Here is a 21257-nt window from a genome sequence, read left to right as displayed (position 1 = left end):
ATAGCCAAAGTCAAACTGACTATATCATGGCCAAAAATGAAAACAACTAAAAGACAAACATGTCTACAAAACTCAGTACAGACAACTCAACACCCAAACAACAAACCGGTGATAAACAAATTTAATCTCCTACAGATGTTCCGGAAGGGTCTTACAAACTAGGTGAAACAGAGGTCAACGCATATTTGGACGGCGTAGTGGTCAGTACTGATTTGAAGGGGCTAGTTCTGGTTAATATCGGCCAATATCGGTCGAATGCAAACTTAGATTGATTTATTGATGGCTTCTTAACATTAAGCGGCAAATCTTTTTTTTTTTTTATCTGGGACGATAACATGTTAATGAATCATAAATATACCCGATTTCGTAAAAAAACTTACATACATTTCAGCAAGATAGCTCGTAAGGTTAAAGTCTGTAGGAAGACGTATCACATTACTCAGATATTGTCCTAAATACAAACCATCCTCCTATACTTCAAAATGCCTCGTGCTTGGCAGAGGAGCGACAAATAATAATATTAAAGTCTTTGACTTTACTCATTTGGGGATCGAATCTAAGACCTCCCGCACTTGTACATTGGAGTGCCCATTATGGATTGAAATCAACACTATCGAAATGAAATATATTTACAGTCTCACATTCTAAAATAGGATATCTAGGTTACAAACACTTATCATATCATAATCTTATCAAAAAGCCAAATGCAAAATTTTAATTCTTTGCTTATGGGAAGTTTACGGATTAATGATTTGTATTTTCCGCAGACTAAGATATTCAAGCGCTAATAAATAGTGTGATGTCATGTCATAAAACAAATTAAAATATTAAGCCATACTCCTGAGAAACCACACTATTCCAGAATTTTTGGCATTTAATGCTCTTCGACTTTCTTCTACTTTATTTGGCTTTTTAACATTTTTGATGAGATCGTCACTGATGAGTCTTTTGTAGACGAAACGTGAGGCTGGTGTACAAAATTATAAGCCTGGTATCTTTGGTGCGTTTATTGGTAATATGTATACTACAACTATATTTAACTACAATTATTTTTTCCGGTAAAAACAGCTTATGGATTGATTGATTTTAGTTTGCTGAACTTTTAGTATCGTTTACGCATCTTTCACCTTTAAAAAAACTCTGTAAAACTCAATAGTAAAATTAATACTAAGATTATAAATTTATACTGTTGGCCTAATGCTAAGGGGGATCATTTTCCACTATTCTTTTTATGTTTATGATGTAGAGAAAAAAACTTGTTACACAAAATGGTAAAGCATAGGAATTTTAAATGTTTAACTTGTATTTGTTAATGTACGCTGGTTGTAGATATTATGACGTCCATGAACGAGGAAACAAAATAAAAAAATTTACAGAAAAAAGAATCCACTACACTCGTTTTATGTCGAACATCATCATGCAAACTGTTACGCGGGACAGGACACGAATTAGGATTTTACGAGCTTTGGATTATTATTTATCATTAATTTATCATTGCACTGCATGCTGCTTGCAATATCTAAAAAGATAACAAAATAGGTTTTCTTTTGATATAACGCATGCTAGCAATTCATTTTTATATCAATATTGAAACATGTTTTTTTGAATAGATAGATCACGTTTTTTCGAGGTTACAACAGTATATTGCGACGTCTCTAATATGGTCTTAATTATCTGTTAAAGTATAAATGATCTTCAAAAGATCGATAAAGTTAACATCTTTTCAACTAAATATGTTTTGAATATCTGTAAGCCACTGCTGACTTAATTTATTCGTGAAGAAGAAGGTACAATAAGGCCACATTTTTGGACCCTTGAATTCGAAACTAAAAACATGCTTAAAATATTCAAAAGACACTTAACCATCAATCGTTAGTATTTTTATTTTAAATGTTGTCTTACACATTTGCATTAGGGCTTCCAACTCCTTGTTTTTTGTACAGAACTACCAAAATGGCCTCGTTTTTAGATCTTGTCATTAGTATTTAGATATAAGCAAAGACATTACACAACATATATTTTGCCACAAATTATGTCTATTTGTTTTTTATGTAACGCTGTTGCTCATATCTATCTATTAATTCAATTTAATTGTAAACTACTAGCCAATTACAATAGAATGATATGATGATTATTTCTATTTTTCTCTGTACAGGAGTTCATCTTTTCTTAGGACTTATATCTGTTGTTAGTTTTTGTTTTCTTTATCATGATGGGTTTTATTCAAACATACATCCTGTTACCAGCATGCCGTTACATGTATGAACGAAAGATATTTTAGAATGCTACAACATACAATGGAAACAAGGAAGTCAACTAACACGACCGTATTTAAAAGATTATCATCAAATAGGTTACATGCAAGTTCAAAGAAGAATGCAAACTAATTCTATATTTACAACACAAATCTTTAGTTTACTCATTTAAATAATTGTTTTGTTTGTGAATTATAATCTTATTGAATATCAATATTATTCTTTTATATTCATATATTTTGTTGTAACAAGTCATTCACAAAGATTGTAGATGTAGAATAACTGTTTCGAACTATAATAAATTTAGCTACTACATGCAATAAATGTGAAGTTATTCTTTTAATTTTACGGGAAAATGGATAAGAGAAAACCTTCAATGTCAAATGACGATGGTAAGACAATTTGAATATTTTCTTTTAATATATAATAAGGTGGTACCAAACACCTCGAATAAAATTAATTTGGCTCGTTTAATTTTCATAAAATTTTGACAAAATATTGACTTTGATCCTTTTATAAAAATATAAAAAATTCAAAAATCTTGAACAACACACTTTATCGGAAAAATTTCATTGGATAAATAGCAGTTTGACAAACACTAATTTTGATCATCGAGAAGCTTAATATTTCCTTAACAATAGAACTTGATTAAAACGTTCAGCTGATTTTTACAGAGTTGTCTCCCTGTAGTGTAATGTACCACCTTAAGGTTGATAAGATCAAATATAAAAATATTCCACCCCTTTTATCAAGTTGATAAGGGATATGTGTCAACTATTACATTAGCTAGGATTACTGAGAATTTTAATTTCAGGCTAGGTGAACGTAATCAACTACTACGGAGTTTTTTTTTTATATTAAGTTAAAAAAAAAATTGCTGATAGAATTACATCAGGGAATCCGGAAAAAATTGTGACCGATTAAGTTTTTGAAATAATAGCTATTGACATTAAAAGCAAGAGACTCTAAAAAGAAAAAGAAAAAAAGATTTAACATACATTAGGTTTACAACTGCATACAACGTAAAATTTGACTGAACTTAAAAAAGCCTAACGTTTTAATCACAATTTGTTTTTTAAACGTAAACTATGAAATTGTTTAAAAGCCGATGAACCATATAAATGAACGAATGAACGCTAGGGACCAAATAACAAACTTCATCACGAAAACTGCAAAAAGTTCAAAGTAAATAGACCATGACTGCTAGGGCGGGGCATTATCTCTATTGTACATGAATAATTGATGGATTGATTTGTTGGTGGTTAGCGCCACTGTCAGCATTCCGAGTTGGCTCTATCAAAACGGTAGTTTTTATTGGTTGAGAAGGCCGGAGTACCAGAAGTGAACGACCCACCATATGCAAGAAACTGGCAATCATACATGAATGAAGCAGAGAACCTATGAACTCATAAGAATGAAATTGTTTTTCCTAAAAATAGCTATGGTGTGAAATAAATTCAGGGGCAGTTTACCATATCAATATAATGAGATGTGGTATGATTGCATACGAGACAAAAACTATCAACTAAAGACCAAAGAACAAGAATGTAAACAACTGCAGGTCACTGTACAGTCTTCACCAAAGAACAAGAATGTAAACAACTGCAGGTCACTGTACAGTCTTCACCAAAGAACAAGAATGTAAACAACTGCAGGTCACCGTACAGTCTTCACCAAAGAACAAGAATGTAAACAACTGCAGGTCACCGTACAATCTTCACCAAAGAACAAGAATGTAAACAATTGCAGGTCACCGTACAATCTTCACCAAAGAACAAGAATGTAAACCACTGCAGGCCACCATACAGTCTTCACCAAAGAACACGAATGTAAACATCTGCAGGTCACCGTACAGTCTTCACCAAAGAACAAGAATGTAAACAACTGCAGGTCACCGTACAGTCTTCACCAAAGAACAAGAATGTAAACAACTGCAGGTCACCGTACAGTCTTCACCAAAGAACACGAATGTAAACAACTGCAAGTCACCGTACAGTCGTCACCAAAGAACACGAATGTAAACAACTGCAGGTCACCGTACAATCTTCACCAAAGAACAAGAATGTAAACAACTGCAGGCCACCGTACAGTCTTCACCAAAGAACACGAATGTAAACAACTGCAGGTCATCGTACAGTCTTCACCAAAGAACAAGAATGTAAACAACTGCAGGTCACCGTACAGTTTTCACCAAAGAACAAGAATGTAAACATCTGCAGGTCACCGTACAGTCTTCACCAAAGAACAAGAATGTAAACAACTGCAGGTCACCGTACAGTCTTCACCAAAGAACACGAATGTAAACAACTGCAGGTCACCGTACAGTCTTCACCAAAGAACAAGAATGTAAACAACTGCAGGTCACCGTACAGTCTTCACCAAAGAACAAGAATGTAAACAACTGCAGGTCACCGTACAGTCTTCACCAAAGAACAAGAATGTAAACAACTGCAGGTCACCGTACAGTCTTCACCAAAGAACACGAATGTAAACAACTGCAGGTCACCGTACAGTCTTCACCAAGGAACAAGAATGTAAACAACTGCAGGTCACCGTACAGTCTTCACCAAAGAACAAAACCCACATCATAAAATAAGGTATAAATGACCCCAGGATAAAGAAAATCATACAATTCAAAAGAGAAATCTAACTTATAAAATTAAAATGACAACCACTAGACTGCATTTTCCTTGTTTGGAACAGACACATACAAAATGGAGTATGCTCGTGGTCGTTCAACCTCTCACTTGCCAAGAACAGTGGTGTTACAGCCGACATAAAAAAAACTATAAAAATCTGTTTAAAAATGTTGGTTCTAAGCATAAAAACAACTACAATGTAACAATACGACAATAACCAATTATAGATAATTGTACCGTATTTGAAGTTAGTGACATCTAGATCAAAGCAATACACGTATGCCAAAATTACACGATGCAAGCTATGTCTATCAACTATAATGAATGATATATTTAGATTATCTTGCAGAGTTGTTTTATGCCTATAAACTATCTGCATTTTTGTGAAAACTGTAAAAAACAGAACAAAACAAGAATAGCTTCATTTTATGGTCTTATCAGATAAGGCATTTCACACCACAGACATATTTCATACAGACAAGTGTCTTGTGTAGTAAAGCTTCTTGGATGTGGGTGTTAATTTTGATCCAATACATGTTTGGCAAAATAACACAATGAGGTCAAAGCAGAATTACGAATGAATTAATTATATGCATTAAGATACCTTATATATTAATAACTATCAACCGAACCTCTATTACTATCAACCAAAATTAACATCTGATTCATTTCCATTTCCCGGACTAAATTAATTTTATAGGGCTCCAATTGAGTAATTTGTTGCAGTTTGTTGGTGTTAAGGGCTGCTTTCCATTGTTGACCAATTTGAAGCACGGTGATGCTTGGATATACTAGTTTGGAGATTACTGTATTTTATTTTAATCTATAAGAAGATCTGGCCAACATTTAAAGGTTGGTTTTACTGCCATAATTAAGTCAACCAAACGACGAGTAAAGAGAAAGAGAGGTAAAATGAATGTATTTTAGACATTAAAACCAAATCTTAGTTTTCCATGTTCATTCAGTGAAATTTAGATAAACAAGGACTGTAACCTCCTATTTTACCATATCATTAAAACGATTTTTAGCAATATTTCTAAATATTTTTTTATGACGGAATTTAGAGAATGCGGAATTTAAATTGCTTACAATTCCTTTTTATAGTACTTTTTATGTACAGTGATTAATAGGTAGAATGTTGTCCAGTGGCAAATATTTCATGCATATAAAAGGCAAGCCTAAATTAGTTCAAGGTAGAGTCTGGAAGTTGGATCGACTGGGATGAAAGGCTGGAAACTTTGTCTACCACTTCAAACAGAAGGTAAACAATATGTTTGATAGGGTTGGACTAATTTTTGACTTGCAATAGGCCACCTTCATACAGTTGTTCATGTACATAAACCGTTGTATTCTCCATATAATCGATGTAAATCTCCCATTCTTGATGGGATTGGCGTTGTATTTATTCATCCAGCACAGTCAAACAGACATCTCTTTTTGGCATAGTGTTTTCTGTTGTAAAGAAGAAATCCAGGTGACCATAATTCTATACCCGTCAGTCTATCTTTGGAAATGCATGGAAAATTTCCCAAAAAATCATAAATATTGTCAAAATTTACGTATCAAGGGTAACGATACTTTCATGTTTATGGTTATATTAGAAGTTGCTTAGTTTTTTAACAGCTGAGGCGTAATCGAGTGTATTACGTTTGCTTTATTTGTTCACCCAAATGTTTTTACAGATCCAGAAACAAGCTCTGATTTTTTAGACGTACCTATTGGTTTAACTGCCTCCGAAATGCATAAAATGAAGTAAGTAAACTGTTCTTTTTTTTTTCTTTATGTTTTTTTCAATATATACATGTATACACTTATGATGCTGATTTTAGTGTTTTCGGAACCACCTCCATCAGGTACACTAAAGTTAAACAAGTTTGAGACGCTAAATGAATTTACAAAAAAACAAGAAAAAAGCAACATAAAAAAGAAAGAAAAACTAAAATCCCAAACATTTTGGAACATCAATTGCTAAAGGACGAACAAATAAATCAGTCTGGAAGTTCAACTGAAGGAAAGGTAGTTGCAACGTTAAATTTAGAACTAAATCTTCCATTTATAATATAATGTCTGATTTGAAGGTTTCGAAACAAAATAAATCATTTAAATCATACATGCATTTAGGCTTTTATTCTGATTTCTTATTCTACAACAAATAAAGGAGATGTCAGAAGTACGTCATTGAAACAGCAACTCAAAAATACAGAAATGAAAAGACATAATATGGAGGTAACCATATGATTTAAAATGTACAGTTGTGATCACTGAATCTATAAAACAAATCGTCCAACCTCTTCCAACCACATCAAAATTTATCAAAAGGCGCAAAAAATTTAATTTAAATGGTCTTTTTATAATTTGGAATCTAATGCCGTTTAAGTTTAGTATCTATATATATATTAATATTTTCACGTTTCCAAAATTGTTGAAATGCATTTGTCTTTATCAAAAATATTATTTTTTAACAATTGGAGTAAATAGACATTGTATAGAACTACATTTTTATGCCGATTTCTTTACTAAATTAAAACCCATAATTAAACGTTTTCAAGAACAACAAATTGGAGAAGAATATCATGAAACCGAAATGTATGTCCAAATCCTATATAAGTCGGCATACTTTTTTTTTATAAACAAAACAATTGAAAAACAGAAAACGTCACATGATCTTCATCCCATTTTGAAATTGACACATGTGCCAAACCTTGCTAAAATGTAGAAAAGGAATACAAATATGAAACAGACTAAGCTCAAAACGCGGTGATCATTTGTCTGTTTGACACTAAAAATTCAGGTTTCACATCAAATTTCAAGCAAAATGCTTTTATTTTATCAATTTATGCTTTAAAAGAAATGCAGGGTAAAAAATTTCCGAAATGTTGTGTACAATAACGTCACATGAGCGCCAATAAAACATTTTTCGAGTTACTGTCTGAGACTTCTTAGAGAACCTTAGTTTTGTGTCTGCAAAATATTATTTAAAAACTATATTAGTATGGCATTTTTTCGTCTTTTAACTATTTAATACGTTCCATGGCGAAACAAAATTTAAATCGTGCCTAATATTTTTCAGTCAAATGGGTAAAGCGTTGATCAAATCAGCCGTGAATGAGCTCAGAAATGAGTTTCAAAAATTTATCACGGAGGCTGTCGAAATGACTTTATCCGGAGATAACATTCCAGATGTTCAAGAACAACTTGATAAAAGAGTAGAAGAATTTGATAAACTTAATAAACAGTTAGAAAAATTACAAAATGATGCTCGAAAACAAAAAGGTGGTACTGCTGAGTTACAAAGGCATATAAAAGAGAAAGAGAAAGAAATTGCAGCAAAAGAACTACAGCTAAAGCAATTAAGGAAGCGTTTGCAGAAACTCCAGAAGCAAAACGACGAAGAACAACAATTACATGACGAAATAGTGAGGAAACTGCAAGCAGAAAATGAGGACCTTAAACATAAATATAATAATGTAAAAGGAAAACTTCAAGTCAAAGAGTCTTCCGAAAATATAGCACGTAACATGCTACCAGATTTAAGACAACAGATCAAAGAGTTAGAAGCCCAACTTGAAAACGAACGCAAGAAAAAGAAGTAAATCACACAGATGAAACTATATGCATGTAAAACTGACAAAGAGAAATAACAATATGTGTTACTTTCATAAATAGTTTCACATTTTACATCATTATATACATATTCCTATAAAGAAGAGTTAAGAGTGTTTATAGCCATTTTCTATGAAATTATGCAATTTCGTGTTGGTTAGTCTTATTGGTTGGGAAACCTGAGGGCTAATAATAATGAGTAACATTTAGTTTGTAACAGATTAAAGTGAAACGCACGGATTTCTGTACATAAGAATCGTTTTTCTTTCTTGATCACTGGCCAGAGGTTTTCGACAGTCAATGATATATCTTAATATACTGGACACTGTATTACCAAACGGAAACTGAAACTGAATAGCTCGAACTGTCAAAATATATTTTACGACCTTATTTTTTTTTGTTTATATAATAAACCATGATCCTTTCAACAAAGTCTAGTATATTTTGGCTGGTTATCCCCTGAACTATCAGTACACAAACATTTGTATTGACTTAGTGGTGAAAATCAGTTAACATTAACCGAACTTGCAGCTTTCGAATTCGTTGTGCATGTCCGAGTTTACCTTTATTACGAACTCAGTGTGACAAACTATCGAAGAAAGCGAAACAATGTAAACCATCATAAATGTAACGGGGTCAATTTGAAAGTCAAAATTAAAAATTGTAAATACATTCTTTTATACTTGATTTAGGGCTACAATTTTAGTTTTTGTAAAAGAAAAATCAACTGTAAACTTACCACAATGTATGTATTCATGTACATATTTATAAATAGCACCAATCCCAAAATATAAATATTTGGCGTAACACACCATTGGCGACGAGAAGTTCACCGACAGTGATTCTACGTTTATTAGGCGTTGCATTTAAGGCTATAATATATAAACTATTTTTATTTTACAAATGAAACTGACTTCAAATCTATTAATTACGATGAAGTAGTTTCATGTGTGTGTGTATTTTTAAGGATTGACGAAGTGTATTTACTTGCGAAATAGCTATGAAATATAAAAAGGAACAAATGTACATATAAAATGTTTTGTCCTAACTTTCTTACTTTAAACTTTGTAAAAAGTAAGTTGGAAGCATGATATATTAGTTGGCAGTTGGAGACATTTTTGTTTCAAGAAATCCAACTAGCATTATCAAGTACATCTGAACAGATCCGAATCAGATATTTAAACATTCTAAAGTTGTATCCTTTATTTAAAATTACAACAACTTTGTCAGTCATCCAATTTACACGGATAAATTGGCAGATAATAGACTGGACTTCACAGTAGGATGAAAAGATCGGAAGAGGATCTTTTGTTAAGACAAATGACCTTACAGGTTTGAATTACAAACGACTACTACTTTAGAAAGAGCAGTAGTTATGTTAGTTTAAATTATAAAGTAACGTTAATGTGTCGGAAGGAATGCCAATGCATGATATCTGAGTGATAATCAATTCTTGTTTCTTCTGTAGTTTACATAATTATACATTTCTATATTACGGATCGCTACTGGAAATAAGTTGTGTCTGCATTCAAAGATTAATATTTTGAGACACTTTCTTTACATTGTAAGGGCAAAATATTTAAAAAAAAACTGTCTAAAACAGTAATGCCAAAGGAAAATGAAACAGGTAAGACGAGCTATTCTGTAAAGGTTACATAAAACACAACATAGAGGTCAATCAAAAATAGATGAAGAAGGACAGAAAAGAAAAATAATGTTAAGCAGTTACTGCTCATAAGTTCTCAAAACAAGTAAATTCGGATGTAAAAAATTTTCGGTTGAAAATAACGAAACAGGAATGAAGAAAGAGGTCAAAGAGTGTTCCTACATATAAGAGAGGAATTTACATTTTTTCCATACAATATGTAACTTTCTCATTAATATTAATACAAAAAACTAGAAATAAGACCGCGCAACAACAGGAATCAAGGTCATTTCGAACATATATTAATGAAGACTACATAACAATCTAAAGAAGATTACAGCGCTGAAAAACTTTATCCCTTTTTTTTTTCGCAGTTTACCAAGGTAACTGAATGGAAACAATTTTGTGTGGCAATGGACTTTAATATTCAAAAAACAGTTGATTTTTGATTTATTTATTAACGTCCTTACTTTTTGAATAATTGTACCTGAAATGCATGTTTGATTTTGTACTGGAGGAGTGGGCAATACAAAAGTGATATACTGAAGATATATCAGGAAAAATAATTGTCGCCCCTACAAAAAGCAGGATTTTGCACATCCCTGTACCGGATCCACCACTGTCTGTTAGATTCTCTTAAAGTCTTGGACATTAGAAAACAAAAACATCAGAAAAGATGACGCAAATGATGAATTTTTTTTAGCTTTATTTTGTGATGTTGTGATGGTAAAAAAAACGTAGTAAGATATTCGGGAATGGTGCTATCATAATGTGTGCTATTGTACAAAGAAGAATATGACCATTTCCTTGAGGCTCGGGAGAGGGAGGTTTCGTGTAAAATAACATGTTTGATTGATTGATGTCTACTTTTCGTCTAGTCTAAAATATTTCGTGCATATTCGAGCTGAAAATATGTTAACAACAAACAACAAATCAAATAGAAAGGTTCTGCATTGTGGATCGACTGGTATAAAGGGTGTGTATTTCGATCGTCACTTGCAAATAAGAGTAAGACATCTTTTTAAAAAAGAGGCTACATACGGACACATGCAAGAGTTGTTACAAGGTTTCCTGAACGTGCAGAGATCGTAAAACTCATCTTACACTTGACATCAGATTTAACCCAATCCTTTACCTAGTAGATCATTATATATTCATATTTATACATCTCAAACGAACGCTCCACCTTATCATTGGTTTAACAATCGGGTGACAGGTCCAAAGATGACCACATTTCTTTGCCTCCATTTAAGCCTGTGGGTTATGAATGGTGCTACTGAGAGAGAGAGATTGCAGAAGTAAGAAGAAAACTTTCGCATTATGAGTAAAAAGTTAAAGTACAAGCTCCATTTGGTTTTGACTTTGGAACTTGACAAGCAAAGGAGATAAATCTAAGGAATACGGATTTCTACAAAATTAATCTCATATGTCCATGTAATAATCGTCTATCTTGCCGACGTATTACCAACATCTTGTTTTATTCAATATGAACAATTTCAAGCAAATTATGGTTTCGAAAATATAAATTCTTCCTTCGATGACAGGGAGAACATCGTACTCCGTGCATTATCAAGAACTATGTAGCAATAACGTTAACGTGATTAACGAGAAATTATGAGGTTGGGTAACTTTCTCAAAAACATTTTTTATAAATCTATTCATATTCACTAACAGTTTTTCCTCAGATATAAATAGTAACAAAATTATCAAGTAAGAGCATAATGAACCTCCTTTATTAGTTAAGGATAGTCGATACCGTTCAGGAGAGATAGTTGTTAACATAACAATGAACGTTCAATGTCCCTTTAGTATTAGTAGTAGTAATGACAGAATCTAATCATAAGGCCTTGAGTTACAGAAAAAATTGTTATTTTGTTTTTAAATGAATCATAAGACAAATATTGCTTTTTTAGAATTGATTTCTCTTTTGTGGGATTTGGTCGTTGGTAAACTTTGTATCTATCTGATGAGTTAAGCCTTTTTCAACTGATTTTTATAGTTTGTTCTTATGTTGTGCTCACAAACATGTTTAACCCCGCCACATTCTGTATGTGTCTGTCCCTAGTCAGGACCCTGTAGTTCAGTGGTTGTAGTTGGTTCATGTCTGTCATATTTGTTTTTCGTAAATTGTTTTGTTATAAATTAGGCCGTTAGTTTTCTCAATTGAATTGTTTCATATTTGTCATGTCGGGACCTTTCAAAGCCGACTATACGGTATGGGTTTTTCTTATTGTTGAAGGCCGTATGGTTGCCTATAATTGCTTATATCCACACTTTATTTGAACTTTGGTAGTAATTGTCTCGTTGGCAATCATACCACATCTCCTTATTTTTATACTGCCGCCGGATGATTGCATTTAGAATTAGGCAGGTACTGTCGTTTAACTCATTCATACGTTGGAAGTAAATATTCGGGAACACATTTTCAGGGACAATTTTTAGTTTCTCAAAATTTAATAATATTACACATACGTTTTATTTATTGACGTCAAAATGTTAAAAAGAAGTTTTGAAAAATATAATAAAAGACATTTGTGACTTTAGTAAAGGTCAAAACATTTAGTTTGTTTTGCATGTAAATGCAATCAAGTTTTGGAATGTATCAATATTGCTGACTTCTTCTTTTAAAATAAATCCATTATGCGCCATTTTTAAAATTGCTGACAGATACCAGTTTTTGAAATTTTTCAAAAGTTGTCAAAATTATCAAAATTTTATATTATTTTTAACCTCGATTTCTACAACAAAAAAAAAGCTGAAGCTTATTCTTTACTAGGATTTTTCAAAGATCTCTACTCGATCTTAAACATAGTCTAAGTCATACAAATTACGATAAATTAGAAAATTGAATCGACTCATATAATATTCTTATCAATTCCGTTTGATCATATCTCGAAAGATGATGTCATAATTTAAAATATTCATATCTTCTTGAGGTTTAAGCGAAGGGTATATATTTTAAGTTTCAAATGATAATGATATGCTGCAAATACAGTAAAAAATGCAATGTTACAGTTTCTCTGTTTCAAGTGGATACCAGAGATATAAGAAAACAATCAAAGAATATTGTGCATTTAAATTTTAACGAAGTCTCTAGAAGTAACAGATCCAAATCTACATGCAGCCTCCATCGGATTGCTTTACTTCCTCTCCTATAAAAGAAGTACAAGTGTAAATGTACTATTCACTTAAAATGTCCTCTTGTATGACCCAGCACAGCTGTAACTAATTAGATATTAAGAATTGACTTTTGTAATACAATGTTACACATCTATTCGACACTTCATGTTTCTATTTTCATTTTTACAGATTTTGATTATGTTTTTTTTTATATTATGTCTAATGTGTTATTGCTTGTACGAGGTTCATTTTTAGATTCAGAAATTATTATTTACATAGACTGGTGTCTATATGGTCTCCTTTTTTTATTTATAAAGAGTGTTTTCTGCCTATCTTAATAATTTCTAAATTTGATAAAGCTTGATTAAAGGAAAGGTATGAGATTGTAACATTTATGGTCTTTGAAGACTAAACTATGTTTATTTGGTACATAGCGTTGCAAAATACTGCCTTAATTAACCACTGTATATACCTATGAAATAACTATTGTTTCAGCTTTAAAAATGTAAGCAATTATAGGCAACCGTACAGCCTTCAACAATGAGAAAACCCATACCGTATAGTCGGCTATAAAAGACCCCGACATGAAAAATATGAAACAATTCAATTAAGAAAAAAACAACGGCCTAATTAATAATTTATTTGTCCATTGTGGTGGTCATTTCTTACTTAGAAAACTGTAGTTAAGAATCATCCCAGTATCAATAGTGAAAAATGTTGTTAAAATGTTCAAAATTGTTTCTTAGAAGATGTCTTATAGTTCAAAGTGATGATAATACCTGGCATGCACATGGTGCTAGATGAGCAAGAAAGTACACTTCTGTTGTATTACACATGTATTTTAATTCTTTCTTTGAAAATGTCTTTTTCTTAGATTCTCCAAGTCCTTGTTGAAGTTATATAAAAGACAAATTTACCAGTATGAAATAATCTTAATAACATGCTATATCCAATTTTTTTTTTATTCCTAATTTCTAGAAATAAATTATGACAAATAGTGTAGACTCAAAGAAATATGAACTATATATATGATTCTGTAGTATTTTAAATGAAAAAAAGTATTACATAACATAATTATTCTTGTTTTAAGGTTTTTGTTATGTGGATAAAAATATAAATGAAACCTGTAGGATGCAGTTTTGTTACATAATATAAAAATATAAACAGTGCTGTGATCTGGTAATTAACATTAACACAAATTAAGAAATTAACGAATGAATGATAAAAGTTGAACAATGAAAGATAATTCTAGGAACTGACTAAACTGTAGACATGGTTGTCTGTTTATGAATCTCAATTTCACAAAGAATACATTGGCATAACAATGAACTGAGCTTAATGCAAAGCACTTAATAATACACTTAGACAGAGAGCTCAATCCAGTGAGATACTTCATGAACACCGCTAACAAACATGCCTAACTGCATGGATGCTTAAAATAGACATGTCAATTAATTATACTGTATGTAAATAAAATGTTTATGTACATGTATATAAAACTTATGCAAATTTGTGGTAAAAATAGTTAGTAAAAATCAAGTAGAGGTCACTACATTCACAAATAAATATATCCTGAGTGCCTCTCTCTTGAAATAAGAACAAACTTCCACCTTATCAAAGTAAAAAAGAAAGTACATCGTCCGTAGATATGATTGCGGTATAATATTGGTACCATTTTCTGTTTAATTTCAAACTTTGAACTAATCATGTACAAGTTTTGAATAATAGATACTACATCATAAAATCAGGAAGCAACGACAAGCATTTAGGGGCCCTATCGATTTTACCGAAATTTCCTTCATGAACACTTGCCACAAGAGTGCGTCTCCACGATTAGATATTGTGTTCTCATCTTAAACTACCTAAATAACACAAATAAAAAAGGGGTTTTATATCGGATTTTCGATGTCAATGATCACAACGAGAAATAGAAAATAATCTTATCGACAGGTCTCATTTAAGAACGAAACTGATTAAAGTCGGACATAACACAGCTAAAGATTTGTTTAGACTGTATCTTTTATTTTGTTCTTTACCGGACTTAAGTTCATACCACTTGATTATTATCTGTAAAAAACGATGAACTCCGTAAAAGAGTAAAGGCAGTTTCAACCACAGATAAAAATCAAATTCAGACATCAAATTTTGCATGAAAAAAAAAGATTTAGCAAAACAATGGAACTTTGCATGCCTATGACATGTAAATAAACTCATCATAGATACCAGGATGTAAATTTGTATTTGCGCCAGACGCGCGTTTCGTCTACAAAAGACTCATCAGTGACGCTCGAATCATAACAAAAAAAGTTAAAAATGCCAAATAAAATATTGAATTGAGAACAAAAAAAAGGGTCAGTTCAGGCTATATAGAACACATTAATCAGATGGATGCTAAAAGTTCACTACTTCCTGTAAAAATGACATTCCTCAAAACCAAATCGGTAAATTAAAATGAAGGATAAGTCACACAAATGTAATGTTAAAGTTAATTTATTTCAAATTATTCATGAGCAAACAAAAAAAGAACATTTATTGTAAATATGTATGAAATACTTGCCGCTGAACACAGTTGTCATATTTATCGCTATATCAGTTAAGACTTTGAGGGTTAAATCATTTATACTTAAATATTCACAAAGCAGTCACGTTATACATCAACAGATAAAGTCTACAGCGAAAAAAGTAAAATTTACGGAAACGTTGCATGCGACGTCTACAAAAAGTATACTTTTTAATATCATTTATGTATACTTTACATCTCCTTTAAATCATAATTAGAAATTAAGATATGCTAACATGCACACACAATTCCTTTTATCGTTATTCCCCTTTGGATTATTTCTCGCTTATGTTCTTCACATTCTGCTATTTTACCACGGTAGCGATAGCTAGACGTTGTCTAGCTTAGGCCAAACCCTCCCCATAATTATTCTTGTATTAAATGAATTAATATTAATCGAAAAATAATTGTTATTGGTATATCCGTTTTTCAATTTAATTGTTTCCTACGGATTATCTTACTAAATATCAATATGTATAACCTAAGTAAATAGCATGCGATGTGAGTCCGTATGTTTTCATATCCGTTTCAACTGTAATGACCCAAAACATTCATAACAGTGATCGACTGAATAAAATTTGGAAAGAATTCAAACCCAACACACTGCGGGATTAAAGGAAATTATTGCCCCAACTAATTAACGGACTCTTACTATAATAGAGTCAGTAATATCTTCCAAGCAGGTAGTAAGAAAGCATCCAATCCGACGATTGTGCATCGTTCAACTTATTGTACCGTCTGAGGAGACGGTAATAACCGAGCTCGCTTGAATTTATTTTCCTTCTGTTGAAAGTGAAAAAAAGGAAGTTATTCAATGTATAAAATGTTTGATTAATTTATCTATTTGTCCACTTATTTGAACTGTGACCTGCGATTAAGTTTGGTGGTGTAATATGTTTATAATTACTTTCATTTGTATAGTCAATTAACAATTAATATATCAACATTAACTTATATTAGAAATCAAGACTCTCTGTCATAAATCTACTCAGTACTCGGAGGACAACAATTGTGGTCTCAACACCAAATCCAGTATTTTATTGGTTGATTTTTGAGTCTGAGTACGATAATCGTGCTCAAAATTTGAATAAATCGCAAGGCCAGATGAACGATGGAAATGACGGCTCTACACCAATACGATAAATAACTATGTGTTTCAAAATAAAATCGCCGTGTTTGGAACCTTTAGATAATGAACTTTATGATGAACATAATTGAAACTGAATTTCGATATTGGACGTTATACAAGATGCAAACAATTAAATTCATTATCAATTTTGGCAATTAAATACTTGTGGTTATGAGAAAAATGAAAATAATTTCCATTTTGGAATATTAACTATTTTTAAAAATGAATCCATCGAGGAGGTGACTGGTGGGGTGCTGTTGTTTTAAAGAGGTTTTAAACTTTCAAAACAACTACTGTTATGACTTATCATTAGTTATTGAACATTATTTTGTAGTTTAATGTTTAATGGCGACATCCTCACATTTGTGGAGTTTGTGACCTCCGTCACAACACCAAACCATCCATAGTCTGGTGTACAAAATGTGGTGAGGGACTCTGTACAGAATGCCAGGAACATCATAGTTTGTCTAAGTCATCGAGAAGACATAATGTGATACCTATTATTGAATACCAGAAATTATCAACTGATGTACTGAAAATTACTCAGTATTGTAGCAAACACGATGAAAAGTTTATAATTTATTGCAAGAAGCATGAATGTCCCTGCCGCAGCAAGTGCATAGCGGAAAGCCATACAGAATGCCGGGATATCGTAAATTTAGATGACGTTATTCATAATGTCAAAACCTCAATGCCATGTGCGAGAAAGAGGAAACATTAGTTGAAGTAGCAGAATATCTACAAAAAATTCGCCACCACATGCACATACAGGACAATCGGTCGACTTTGAAAAAAAGAGAATGGAAATAGAAAAAAAAAATAAAGAAGTCCCGAATAAAAATTAACAACCATCTCGACAAACTACAAGAAGATTTGATGAAACAACTCTATGAGATCGAAGAAAAAGAAAACTCGAAAATTTGTCAGTTATTGTCATCATTAGAGATCAAAGGAAAAGAAATAACAGAATGCCAAGGAAACATTTCGAACATCAAGCAATATGCAACAAACCATCAGTTGTTTCTTTCAATGAAGCAGATAGACGAAGAGGTCAAAGATAAGTTTCGGCACTCGCTTGTAGAAACGAGGGGCAATTTTCTCTTTCATATAAGATCAACACAGCTATAAAGAAGATCATGTCCGATATAAATAGTTTTGGAGAAGTACATATTGAAGCTGAACGATATTGTTCTTATCAAGAAAAAGGTAAAACAAACCCAAATGATGATACAATCAAGGTCCATTGAAAATATAAAGCTAACGTTACGCAAGACCATTGACACTAAAGGACAATGCATTCACGGATGTTGCATGCTGCCGGATGGTAGAATGGCGTTTACTTTCAACTTCAAACAGACAATAAAACTATTCAGCGATAAAGGATTAAACGACTTTGAGGTGGAGATGCCCGTTGGTGCGTTTGATATAGTATATATCCGTGTGGACAATTCATTGGCGGTTCATATGAACAGTGTATTACCATTATAGACTTGGAGAGGAAACAAATCAAGAAAACAATTTCACTTGATTCGTGCAATTATGGCATAGCACTGAATGATAATCGATTGATTTATTCCGGTAAAGACAAAGGTATACAAATGATCAATCCGTACGACGAGTCTATAAGTGACATAGTTCGAGACATAATGCCCAATGACTGTTACATTGCAACATTTAGGGACAAACTATATCATACAAACAAAGAAACAAACACAGTTACGTGTTATAATCTACAAGGTAAACTTCAATGGACATACAAAAATCAAAGCGTTCTGAAGTATTCTCGGGGTATTGATGTAGATAATGATGGTAATGTGTACGTGGTGGGGAGCGATTCACACAACATTATAGTTATCTCCCCTGATGGAAAACGCCATAGAGAAATATTGACAGCAAGTGATGGTCTAAGTGACCCCATGTCACTTCATTATAGTCGTTCAAAGAATCAGTTGCTAGTCGCGAACTGGAATTACAAGGCTCATTTGTTTAGTTTTATTTGAAAAGTTTACAGTTTAAATTACTCTCTTTTTTATCATTCTGTGAGATGTTTAATATATAATAAGTTAACTGGATCAATGAAACCTAGTTTGTTTTTAAATTTATCAGTTATATATTATAAAGTGTTTGTTTGAAGAAAATGTGGGAATTTAATTTAATAAACTAGCAAAGCAATAACCCATAACGCAGGTTCTTATTTGTACAGAATATACTTAATATTTTGAAATAAAATATTATAATATATGATTGGTTTGATTTATTTATGCTAGAAATTTCAGTAAAGTGTACAAAAATAAATATGACGTTATCGGCATTAGCGGAATTTAATATTGATATTATCAAAAGTTCAAGATCGAAAAGATCAGTCAATGGCCGGAAATTTCTTTGAAATATAGTTATATATGCAAAATCTTCAAGGTATACTTTTTTGTTCTTTTATTGTTATTGTAATTAGTTTAATGGAATGGGAACAACAGTATTCATAGGAAATAATAAATTTTCTTAATCTCCAATTCGAGATTCCATAGAAATCCTGACATCAAATACACGCATCAAAATTTATTCACACAGAAGCCAGTTATTCAATGATGTTATAACGTGATGTTTTTGAAAAAAATACACGCCTAACATTTTATATCGCAGCAACCTAACGACAAAAATATTCGAGAGACATTCACATGTATAATTACGGTCTTCAATAATAGACAGATGTTTATAATTACATCAAGCACTAAATCATCCCGCTTGATTAGAAAACGAAACTTATGAAATTATTCGACATAGACTGCCAATGACCTATCATCAATATCAAAGCCTCCTATTGATAAAAACCTTCAAATACGTCATTAGACATTCACTGACGAGATTCTTTGTTAGAGACAGGTGCAGTTTATATTTTAAATCGAACAGAATTGACTGGCGCTTCTCACATATTCATAGTAGGCCAAGGTTTGATGAGTATCCCTTATTCTAAAGGAGTTAGGTGTAGTACATGTAACCCATAATAACAACAACGCATAATGATATACTGAGGACACCTGCATATAGGATTTATTTATCAGGACCATATATTACTGTTGTAATTTTCTGAAGATTAAATATGTTTTTTCTTTGTTCGAGAGATCAACTTTTGAGGACTATTATTTTTTGCTGTTTTAAATTTTTATATTTTCTATTAATTTGGCTTTGCTTAAACATACATTATGGTACAGCATTGTGGTCATTAACAAATAATTCTATTCAAATAAAGTCGTTTGCAAGACCAAAGAAGAATGGACACGTATTTTATATAACTACACATATTTTTGTTACAGATTTAAATTATTGTTTTGTTGATGAAAAATGAAAGAAGTCAAACAAATATTAAAGATATAGTATACAATTAATATTCATATATCAAGTTGTACTACTGCATGATTTGACGGATCCTGGAGGTGTTGGGGGGTTTGATCCCCCACCCCCCATTTTCGATTTGTTTATGTATATTTTTTTTTATATAATTATGTGAACGTTCCACGGTGTTCAGGGGGTTGAGAACCCCTTTTTAAAAATGTCTGGAACCACGCTCGACCTGATCATGTACAACATTTGAAGTGAAGTTCTCTTTCTAGTATTATGGGAAATGGCTAGGCGACACATCGGTGTCACATGATCGACAAGATAACGATGGTAAGACAATACAAGTATTTCTTTTAATATAAAATTGGTTAGATGTACAAGATAAAGTTAATAAGATACACTAGATAACGTTGAGTAGATACACTAAATAGAGTTGATTAGAAACACTAGATATAGATTCTTTCATTTGTCAAATGGATAAGGGATATATATATATATATTTCTTCATTATTTAATTTAGTAGTTACGAATAATTACGAAGACGATTGGTTTTTTTAATACATAAAAATAGTGCCAATTACTTGAAATTGCATGTAAAACAAAGACCCCACTTAACCATTCGAGAAGCTATCAAAGGTCATCTATTAGATGTTGTTCAATTTTAATAAAGAGGCTGTCCAAAGCATTTCCAACAATTGTATGCAATACACTACCTTTATTTGCCAATATTAAAGAAAAACAGCCATAAGAAGTTGACACAATTTGGAAAAATTATCAGTGGTTGAAAAAAAAAGCAACAATTAAAAGCCTTGCAACAAGTGTAAACTGTTGGTCATTAAAGGGTGCGCATTTGAGACCTATAAAATATATGATACTAGTTATTTTGAAAACCAGTGGTGCTAACAGAGCATTGACGCAAATGAATTGATCTAAATGACGCAATTTTAGCACAAACTTATATCTCTAAGTT

General features: G+C 31.9%; 2 protein-coding genes across 2 annotated transcripts in view; both read left to right on the top strand.

Annotated features, from left to right (window-relative positions):
- LOC127700652 (plexin-A4-like) overlaps positions 1-9799 on the top strand; it is a 254130-nt gene extending 244331 nt beyond the window's left edge. The window contains exon 35 of the transcript XR_007981679.1: positions 9790-9799. The gene's annotated coding sequence lies outside the window, so the exon portion shown is untranslated. The remainder of the gene's footprint in view (positions 1-9789) is intronic.
- LOC127700901 (myosin heavy chain, embryonic smooth muscle isoform-like) lies at positions 2513-9235 on the top strand. Its single transcript, XM_052204615.1, has 3 exons — positions 2513-2647; positions 6577-6646; positions 7965-9235. Exons 1-3 carry the CDS (start codon positions 2611-2613, stop codon positions 8485-8487), a joined length of 630 nt encoding a protein of 209 aa, XP_052060575.1. The 5' UTR covers positions 2513-2610; the 3' UTR covers positions 8488-9235.
- Positions 9800-21257: the final 11458 nt, after the last annotated feature.

This window comes from Mytilus californianus, unplaced genomic scaffold (genome assembly GCF_021869535.1).
Source record: "Mytilus californianus isolate M0D057914Y unplaced genomic scaffold, xbMytCali1.0.p SCAF_1, whole genome shotgun sequence".
NCBI classification, from domain to species: domain Eukaryota; kingdom Metazoa; phylum Mollusca; class Bivalvia; order Mytilida; family Mytilidae; genus Mytilus; species Mytilus californianus.
The sequence above is the reverse complement of the archived record's forward strand: the minus strand, read 5'-3'. Positions and strand labels throughout refer to the sequence as shown.